The 10,854-nt window shown below is 39.0% G+C and overlaps 1 protein-coding gene across 1 annotated transcript in view; it reads right to left on the bottom strand.

Moving 5' to 3' along the window:
• The window catches only part of EVC (Ellis van Creveld syndrome), a 51,514-nt gene continuing 40,660 nt past the window's right edge, over window positions 1-10,854 (bottom strand). Inside the window, exons 14-20 of the mRNA XM_010583463.1 lie at window positions 9,374-9,580; window positions 8,434-8,578; window positions 4,894-5,002; window positions 2,905-3,031; window positions 2,545-2,638; window positions 1,240-1,351; window positions 1-224 (exon numbers count right to left, since the gene is read on the bottom strand). Of these exons, the coding sequence (XP_010581765.1) occupies window positions 143-224; window positions 1,240-1,351; window positions 2,545-2,638; window positions 2,905-3,031; window positions 4,894-5,002; window positions 8,434-8,578; window positions 9,374-9,580 (876 nt within the window). The 3' untranslated portion in view covers window positions 1-142. The remainder of the gene's footprint in view (window positions 225-1,239; window positions 1,352-2,544; window positions 2,639-2,904; window positions 3,032-4,893; window positions 5,003-8,433; window positions 8,579-9,373; window positions 9,581-10,854) is intronic.

Genomic DNA, 10,854 nt, shown 5'->3' with positions numbered 1-10,854 from the left:
AAAGAAGATTTCTCGGTTGTTATTGACGTTCTTCGTTGTTCCTCAGTAAAGCAGCTCAGTAAGTGTTTACTTACTGCTGCCGAGATTTCCCAGAAGAATGCTTTGGTACCCTTTGTTCAGACAGCTCATATAAATGCTTTTACTACCTGTTGCCTCTTTTTTTTAGCAACTTTGAGTTTTTCCGTGGTTCAGTCTCCCCTTCCTGTGGACTCTGTAACCTCTCTCTGAAAGAAATAAACAAGAAAAATTAAATTGTAGACAGAGTTTTTAAAATGCTACAATTCTCTCTTAAACTAAGTTAATTTTGATAAGAGAAGAAAGACTTTTGCTACAGAATTATAACTTCTGCACTCACTGGTTTCAGCTGCCTCTGTTGAGGCTGCCAAAACAAAGTTGCATAAAGATAAATGTTCCTTTGTTGGGTTCCTGTTCCCTACACTTGTATCCCTTGTTGGCTGTGGGAAAGGAGTGTGTGAAAAGGGTTGATGCCATCAGGGAAAGGAGCCATCTCCTGAAGTCAGTCCCAGGCTGAGGTCACTCAGGGGATAAATACTTTTCCCCAAAGGCTTGTGGCTCCTGAGAACCAACTGTTTGCTTTGCCTGTCAACAGGATTTTCTCTGCTCAATATATCAAGCCCCAGCAACCAGCTGGCTGGTTTGATCTGCCCGTAGTAATCAGCTGGCATCTTTCAGGTTTGTAGCCATTTCTTCTCCTCTAGTTAGCACTCCAGCATAAGCCAACTGAAACATCTATCAAGAAAATCATTGTTAGAGCTGCTACCCTCATCAGCCAAAGACTGGCGCTTGCCTTTGTTCCTGAAATAAAGGTGGAAGTTGAAAGCCTAAATACCACAGACCATATTTTGGTTGCTACATGTCAGGCTAGTTCCATTGGATTCACTTGTCTCTGCTGATTTATGCTGTCTGTGACTCAGGTTTTAAAAAACCTAATTAAAGGAAATTTGGAAACAGTATTCTCGTTTCTCTACCTAAAATCAAAATTATTTATAAAATACACAGCAGCACAGACAAACAAAATCAGATTATTTCCCTAAATTTAAAAAAGAATATGGGGGGAAAAAAGGTCAAGTACATGTGAGAAGTAACTATTAAGGAAGAAGCTCAGCTAGTATAGGCATGATATTTTGGGTTTGATTCACATACCTGCTTATGAAGTAGATTTTGTACTGTTTTTTATAAATAGTTTTTCACATACCAGTTTTTCAGCCTCTACGGTACCTGCATAAGCCAGAAGACAGTCCAGGGGGCTCTTGAATATTTTCTTGACAATCATCTTTGTCTGCTGATTCTGGTAACTGAAAGGTCTTTCTTTTTGAGTTTGTTTTTTCCCCTGAATTGCCAAATGCATGTGGATTAAAAAAAAAAGAATCACATATAGTAGAGCTTGTTTGGTTTTGATTAACCTAAGCAAAAAAATACACTCCAACACTTCATACATATACATTATTATTCCAAGGAAAGCATTCCACTTTACATTAGTCTAGAATATTGTTTTTTTTACTGTCAGTTAGTTCTCACAGAGCACAGGCCTTGAACTTTCACACTTACTGAACACTGAAGTAAGCTTCCATGAGGTACAGAAGTTGAAAGCCCCATCATATATTTTCTTAACAAGTAACTGAAAATGACTTTTTACTACCAGCAAACAGAAGAAAAGCCAATTTATAATTTTATGTGATTTGAATCAGAAAAATCTGATGTTAAAAAGTCACTGGGTTTAAGGCCCTGAGCTAAGCTTACACATGTGTCCCTGGGGTCACAGTGCCTACCAGGGCAAACAGCTCTGCACACTTGAGAAACAACCAGCTGGGGAGAGAGACTTCAAAATCGTCCAGGTGAGTGAGCTGCTTTTCCTTTTCGGGCACCCATCTCACCTTTCAGGATCTTTCAAATGTAATGCTGAACGTTTCATTCTGATAATGACAGAAGGATTGCATGGCTCAAAGGATGAGGATTTGCACGCTCCACCCCAAATGTGGATCAGGAAACACAACTGCTATTCTGACAATTTGTCCCTAAGTATCTCTTGAATAATGAATTAGTTTAATTTGTTAAAACTGCAGTAAATTCATGTAAATATTTCAAGTTTCCTGATTCAGTAAGATTTTGAGCATGTTTGTGGGAAGGCGATTCTTCCATTCTACCAGGAGGATGAAAGCTGGGTGATTCAGCTCTGCTGTCCTCCCAAAGACTTAGTGATTGAGGTGAAAAGAGTCATTTCTAAAGAACATGATAAAAACATGACAAATAATTTTGGTTTGAGCAAGGCAAAGCCTTATCTCAGTGGACACAATATGATCTATCAGATAAAGGACTGCTCTGGAGTGAGGAATGGTGACACTTGTGGCTGTGCTACTGGCAAGCTGGGTGACCTTGGAAGGTTGCCTTATTTTTCTGCATCTCGATTAGGGAAATGGCACTGACAAAAAATCTCTCCCCAAACTCCATTGTGTTATATTGCAAAATATGCACTGATATGTGGAAATATGTGGGGTTTTTTAAACAATTCAGGATTGTACCAACCCGCTGGCTTGCTCCTTTTGGAAGGCTTCTTCTTCACAGCCACTGGAACTCGGGCCAGTGCAGCCAACTCGCTCACAAAGTCCTGCTCTGCTTCCTGCACCCAAGGATAAACCGTACGTCAGTTAACACAACACAGCGCAATTCTGGGTTATGTTATTCTACATGTGGCGTGATGAAAAAGGCATATGTCATTGCAGAAACACAGGAAACAATATGGCTAGCATCAGGGAACCGTTTCCTACAAGACAGTGGTGAATCTTAGCAGGGATTTCAATGAGGACAGCAAAGAGACCCTTACAACCTGTCCGATGTTTTGCCATGGACTGCTTCAGATCCGTGAGTCATTTTACCCCAATTTACCCTTAGCTGATTCTCCAACTCAGTTTCTAGGTGATGCAATCCCAGCAGTTTCTGTTTCAGAGACTCCAGACGAATTTGCTGCTGCAGTTCAAACTGAGCCAGAACCTTCTTTTGCTGCAGCACCATCCTGGTCAAGAGAAATTTAAAAGCACCAATGTTGTTCAGTTCAAGGGAGGAATACAATCCTGGCAAAGTGTATTTAGAAGATTTTGTAGAGAGAAAGGCTTATTAACAGTATTGGCCCATCCAGCTTCTGCTGGGACAAAAAATTTTGCGGTAGATTTTTAGACAGATTTAGTTGTTTTAATAACCTGCCTTGGCTTTCCATGGGATACAAGCTCCTTTCGGAGGCAGGAATTGCAGCAGGAGTTTGGGTTGTCCATGCCTGGGCTTTGGGACGAAGTCTGCTTTCAAAACCATTGTGTGTTTCTAAAGGCAGCTTTACTGTCTGCTTGCCAAAAAGACAAGCTGTTAGAAGATCAGGTGTGAGGATAAGGGATTAAGAACTAGGCCTTTAATTCAGGGCTCTTCAATACCAGGCTGAGACTGACCCAGAAACGTGGTAATTCAAAACTTGGCAATTGGGAGCACTGACAACTATATTCTTTGCTTGTTTTATTTTGCTGGTTAAAGATTAATATCAATACAGTAGAACCTGAATGGCTGCAACTTTGCTGAATCTTTATTTCTTCTGTTCTCTTGCCTGATCTACCTTGAAGCAATGCTGTCAATCACCTATCACATTCCTCAGGGAAGGAGATAACACAAATTGTTTCTGACATCTACACATAATGAAATTGCTATTGTAATGGTCAATGCTTACAGAAGGTTAGCTTTCAAAATTTGCTTTTTGAACTCACACTCAGGCAGGGCAAAAGGAAATAAAAAAATCAATGTTGAGTTTAATAGGAGTTAGACAAATTAATGGAAAATCTGTCATTAATTTACACAGGACTGGGATTTGACCGTAAAAGAAACCATAATGACAATAGGAAAACGGCTTTGATTACTGATGGTTATGAGACCAGCTTAGATAGTGAATAGTTACATCCTTCAATACCACATTTCTGCCTGCATGAAGGTGTATTTGATTGTATTTTGTTTTAAGACACTAGAATAGATTATGGGAGAAAAAACAGACATGTCAGAATAAATGTTAAACTTGACAATAACTAGCAGATCTTTTATGAAGCCCTTTATTACATGAATCCATTTCTATACTAATTCAAACAAGGATGAAAAACAGAAAGTGGGCAATGATTTCTTTCAATTTAGAAGTAACAGAAGGTCTAAAAAAATAATTAACCTCTTTACAATCTCAAAATTGCAGATGCTCCGTTGTTCTGGATAATAAACGAAGAGTAAAGAAATAAAATTATTACAAAAATGTACCAAGTGCATGCCAAGTCATACAGCTTTTTATGACAACTTACTCCTTTGAAATTGCAGTGCTTTTTTTCTGGACTCTTAAGTTTAATAAAATCAGTAATGAATTAAATATAATTTTTATTTAATTAACATTTGAGGGATTCTGCTCTAAATTTAGTGCAAGTAATCTTGATTGTCCAAGGCATTCACTGAAATCTCCTTGCCATTTTGAGTACTATTTATGCTTCAAACATTTTCTCTTCATTATGATATATGTTTACTCAACAGCAAACTAACAAACACTTGATGTTCAAAGCAGAAAACACAGAACGTAATGAATTAGCATCGGTTCCCATCCTGCACTTACGTTAAATTTCTTTTAAAATTTGGCATATGTTTTGGCATTGTTTTTCATTATCTCTTTTCAAACTGTCTATGTATAGTTCTTCAGTCTGTAATTAATGAGCATCAAAAAGTTTATTTAATAAAAAAGTAATTCTCTGAGATCAAAGGGTAGATGTAATTTGGCAACAGATATTTCTTTTCCATCAGCTAGACATTTATTTAGATCTGCAAACACAACATTTAAATAGAGTCACCAGTGCTGCTGCCTGCTCTTACCTTTGATGGACTGTGGATGATACATTCAGGAGGCCTTTGGTCTGTTTTTCTTTCAGTGCCAGTTCATTCTCTTGTTTCTTCCTAAGTCTGTTCCTTTCACCTCTTTCTGCTGAAATAATGTTTTTGTAAAATCTTCTGTTCACAATAACAAACTCTGAGCTGTGGCAACCTTACAATTTATGTTTTGCATCAGCACAAATTAATCCCTTTTCCAGGCAGTCTTTCCAAAGTTACTTCTCCTTAGGGATATCCAGTACTTCTTACACACTCTTGCTCTGCCACTGTGATCTGTTGCACAGACAATAGCCTGTACATCATTTAGCTGAGATGGTAATGTCACTGAATTCCTATTCTTAGCTACTTTTCCCACTTGGCTAACTGATTAACAGGGTTAATTAGTGCAGAAATTTTTAGAAAAGACCTTGATGTCTTAAGCAAGAACTGTAATACCTAAACAAAAAATGCAATATAAAGAAAACCTCCGCTCAGAGGCCACTTAGTCCTGGGAATGCCTAACTTCACTAGACATGCCCTCACTCGATGGCGAAGTATTGTGAGTACTTCTGTGTACGCTCACACTCTGCAGGTGACTTGACGTTTATCTGCTGACCAGGCTCCTGACTCCTGCCCCTGAAGTCCTGCCTGGCAGCAAGGCTTGGGGCATGTCTGACAGACAGGGCTGGTTTCCTTGCACCACTGCTTTTAAATAAAACGCAGAAAGAGGGAGATGGATGGGTTTGTAACAAACAGACTAGGGTACCTAACATTCATTTGGGGAGGATCTGACCTTTTCCGAATGCTCGGAGAGGCTGACAGGCACCTCTCCTACCAATGGCACCGTCAGGGAGCAGTTACTGGCTGTACTCTAGGCTGGGCTGGGCTGGCTGGGCGAGTGGAGGTACTCTCCTCCTTTTTTCCTGTGGCTGTGGCAGACAGACTGTAAATTCAGATTTACTAGGCCAAGGGATGCCCAAACAAGCAAAATCCTCTAGCCTGACATTAAGCACAGGCTCTGGGAGAGAGAAGCCCAGCATTATGGTCCTTACTCCCATTTAGCTATCACTGAATGAAGTACATAAGAAATTTCCTATGTGGCCATTCTAACCCCAGGGCTATAACATAGTAGGTAGCTCTGTTGCCAACACTTTTTTTTCCACCTTGTGCTTTAGAGAGAGAAGTTATAAGAATATTTGGTGAGCAGGATCACCATCTCAGTGTGGTAATCATGCTTGGAGATCACCTAACAGATCAGCCCCTTCTGAAAAGGAAGAAACATGGATGCTCTGTCTCCTGGCTGAGCTTGTATGGAAAATAGTTGGCTGGCTAGCAGGCCTTAGGGTGTCCTGGATGTGTCAGGACAGCTTCAGGCTGTTAAGAATCACAGAGAGAAATTTAAGTGCTTCTGGGGCCAATACAGAAGCAGAAACAAGAAGGCAGTGGGGTTCTGCATCACAAATTTGGACTTGGGTTAAAGAAGTAATTACATGTACTAAAGCATCAAAGTCCCTTATTAGATGGTAGTGCTCCCTCCTAATGTAAAAAGCACCAACAAAGCTGAAGTAGCTATCTGTTGGTACCAAAAATCTCGGCTGGGCCGCAGCATGCACATGTAGGTTTGCAGTATTTTTTCACTGTAGTAGTTCATTCGATCTGTGAATTTCAGCTAGGTTTCTCTCTGGCAACCCAAATCTAAAACACTCCTGCTTTTATTACCAACATAAATACTCTCATCCTCCCTCATGCCTGTAGGCTTACACTGCAGCAGAAGGATTTTCTTTTTCTTCAGCTGAGAAGAAGATCTGCTCCGCTTACACATGTAATTTTCTTCCTTGTAGTTCATGGAACACCAATACACTGAAACAATAATATATCCACACAAACTCTAGGAGAAAAAATAATCTAAATGAGCAACCACCAGAAGGCTGACTGTGGTTCTAGTGACTGGTATTCTAGGTCTCACAACCTAACTGGGAGACCAGTTGAGAGCAGTATCAAAACGCTGATGAAGCAGAATATTTAAGCGTGTAATGACATCCATCTCAGCCCAGATCAGACAAGTATTCTGGAACAGGCTTCAGTTTTAATTCCTGCTTAAAGGAACTCAAATCAAAGGGATTTTAGACACTGTAGTTGGCTGAGTTGGGGCCAAAGAGGTCTTTAGAGGGACTTTGTGAGAACTTAAGTAACCGCCTTGCTAGCTGCCAATGTCTAAAATACAGACTGTCAAAACTTCCCGCACAGATTTTGCACTTCAGCTTCCAATATTAAAGTCTTCAGGGTTCACTACAGGGCAGTGCGGAACAGATTGGTTCTGTCTTATAACCAGTAAGCATATCTAGCTACTACTGGGGCTCACAAATCTTTCCTACCAACTCATCTCTGGATCTCGGCCTTGAGTGGATACGCCTGTTCCTCTTCAAAAACTCTCTTCTGTGATTAAAGAATCTTTTCTATTTAAAATTGCTAACTCAATTTTTAGAAAAAAAATCCATTCCACATGTCTCAAATACTTAGCCTCTGATGCTACTGCCATTTTGCTAACTTCATTTAATGCCAACAGCCTTCATCCAGGGGAGGGGAAAGTATTTAAAAAAGAAAAGAATAATCACAGCTTGCTTTTGTTCTCCTGTCCTGAAGGAACTGAGCAATTCAAAATAATTCCAGGAGAAACTGCCTGTATTTATGTGAGATTCAGCAGTTCATAAACCTCTTCAACAGTTTCACAACCTGTGAGAGGGTCATGGTTGACAGCTAAGAAACAATGCAGTAGCTCAGAGAATGTTCCAGGATGGGCACGCTTGGCTGTTTGGTGTCTCCTTCTAATGCATTTCCTGAACTTCAGACACAACATTTCACTGAGCCAAAAAAAAAGGAATGAATATAAGAATCTACTCCCCAAAGCTGAGGGCAGTCATGTCAGAGGAAGCAGACTGCCTGCCAATGATGTTTATGTTTTCTAATTTGGGAGCAGGGATTGCAAACTCTGATCTTCTCCCTTCTAGGCACCTGTCATATACCCTCTCTCTCCCCCTATGAATATCTGATTCATTGATTCTTTATTTGCATATATTAATATGCAAAATTGAACAATGTTTATGGTAGACCTTGGCTGTATAACCTAACACTTGTACGGCTCTTTGCTTTCTAAATTATTCTGCCTTGTGTTGAGGTTTAGAGCATCAGAAAACCAACTGCTGCTGGTTGTGACTATGGTGGTATCTCTGATCTTAGCTTGGTGAACCAGAGTTCGTGGTTAAACTTTAATCTCCAACACTGGGTCATCATTCTGTGTCTGTCTATACCAAACTTTGAGTAACAGGGTCCTGCATCTATGACTGCAATTCAAGTAATTATTAATAGTAATAGTTCTACCACTTCTCCTTCAAAGATGGAAATGGACCTACATGTTCATTTTGCTTTGTTTCTTACTTTAAATAACAGATGACTGTTATCTTTAAAAGCGATCTTTACAGTGATAAGAAAATTAATTTACCTGTTAAAACCCCAGAACTGTCTTATAGTTGTCAATATCATACGTACCTTGTAAGGATTTCAATTTTTGAAGCTTTTTCCCTTCATAGTCTTCTGTGATTTTTCCTAATTGCTGATAGTAGTTTTGCACCAGTCTGTTGGTATTATTGCTGGTCCCATACACACTTTCTACAGCAGCTTCTACCAGTCTCTCCTGTATTACACAGTACAAGTCACAAATCATTTTCTAAGTCAAAAACTGAAGTGTTTTGATCTGTCTAAAACTGAAGACCTAATCTATGTGCACACAAAATTGTGAATTTTGTGCTTTAAAACTGTGGCAGACTGAGATGCTAGAGAACAGGTATTTCTATTCATCCATGAACATTTCAACATGAAAAATTACAGTAAAATCTTTCTAATGTGCCTCACCTCCATCTGGGAAGGGGCCATTCCCCTATCTGTTCAATCTCTATAGCCCATTATACCTGTCAACTCGACTGTCAGCAAAGTAAATCAATATTTGTGTAGGTCTACTACAACTTCCCATTATACAGAAAATCCAAATAATTACTTTGGAACAATTTTATTAACCTATGAAGCAAGTTTTATTTTTATTTACTTACTTATCTATGAATTAATATTAAGCTGTTAATATACAAATACTACTACTTAACCATAAAACCTTCATCAGTAGATAACCATCTCCATTTCTTCCTTATTTTTGCTATGCTCTGTCATGAAGAACACTTTCCAATTTTTTTATGTCCCAGGGTTTGGCTTAATAAAACCTGTTTTGGTTGCTATAGCAAGTCACCAGAAAATACTGTACTTCTACATATCTGTTAGTTTCTAAATACTTGGCAAGGTATCTTCAATTTTAACACAGGTTGTAATGGTCTACTGCTGATATTTCTAGGCATAGGGTAATGCATAAATGAAACTGCCTTCCATTTTAGCAGAGTAGCACTCATTTTGTTTGGAAAATTGCTATCGAACATTTACATACCTTGAAGTCCTGTCCATCATCTGAACTCTTTTTTCCAGCTTCCCGTCGGGCATGCTGCAGCAATGTCTGCCCAATCACCTGTTCCATGTGCTGCTGAAGAAACTGAAGAGCTTCTTGGATTTCTGTGACTAGCTGCTGGTGAAATTCTAAATGGGTTTGCTGTGTTTCTTCCTCGAGCTTCTCTTCCTCTTCCAGAATGTGGGACTCCTGGTAATCAGACAAAAAGATAGCACTGCCATTTAAATACGTTGACAAACTTGATCAGCTTCACTCTAAAAGAAAGTCTTACACCCATTCAGAATGTTACTGTTTTAATCCTTAGAATAATCTAATTTCCAGTGGAAGTTTATGTACAGTCATTTAACACATTTGTCTTTGTAACAAAACTATTGCATCTGTCATGATATGTACAGTAACAGCTGCATCCTCTCCCATTAGTCATTTCCAAGTGATGTATTCCCATTTTGTATTCTGTACTGTTGAATTTGGTCTTATTTCTATTAAAAATATGAACAACCTAGGCCAAATATCCTGATTCCAGTAAGGGATAACTGTGGATGCCTCAATAAAGTGCACAGGAACAAGGTAAGGATACAGTTATGCACCTGGAATACTTGTACAGTTTGTGGGGTTTACCTGAGTAAAAGTTGGTATATTGGTACTTACAGCCCTCGAGAGAGGTCATGAACATGTTTAATAGCTCTTGGAAACCATCTGAAGTCTTGGCATTTACAGCATCCTTTGGTGGTGAGTTCTACAGCTTATCCACACATTTCTTAATTTTGAACCTGCCATCTAATAGCTTTGCTTGGTGCGCTGTCCTTTTACTAGAAACAAGTGAAAATTTGTTCCCTATTCACATATTTTATGCCAGTTTTAAAACCTCCAGAAGACATCTCTTTTTTAGGCTGAAGAGTTCTAGTCTCTTGAGGTCTTTGGATCGTCCTTGCCATCATATTCTATGCTTCTTTTTAAATCCACTTTCTCTCTAAACTCTCTTAGCACACCAACAGTATATACTTACTAGCACTACCTGTTCTGTCTTCCTTACGTGTATTAGTCTTCCACAGATTGCCTTCTATTGAGTTGCCGATGTGACTCATATTAATATTCTCATTTAAGGCTGAATGACATTAAATTATTCTGGCGGATTCAACAGTACCTATTGGATGCCCTCTTGGAAATAAGAAATGCAAGAAGAACCTGCTCTGCCCACATTCATCTGTGGAAAATAATGATGTTCCTATTAATGCTGGGTTATTCTGACATGTCTTTATATATAGCTCAGGCATATGTTTTTGATGTTTTTTTTTAGACAGTCAGAATGTCATTAAACGGTTTCTCTTTTTTTTAAGAGACCCAATGTCACGTTATCATGTCCAAGCCAGGATTCGTTAGTGTTGTTTTACATTTTATATGAAATCAACAGATAGACATGACACTGTCTACCAGTCTAAAACTGGCACAAGATAAAATTAAGT

Source organism: Haliaeetus leucocephalus, unplaced genomic scaffold (assembly GCF_000737465.1).
Source record: "Haliaeetus leucocephalus isolate CR32 unplaced genomic scaffold, Haliaeetus_leucocephalus-4.0 Scaffold906, whole genome shotgun sequence".
Lineage (NCBI taxonomy): Eukaryota > Metazoa > Chordata > Aves > Accipitriformes > Accipitridae > Haliaeetus > Haliaeetus leucocephalus.
This window is presented reverse-complemented; position numbering and strand designations above follow the sequence as displayed.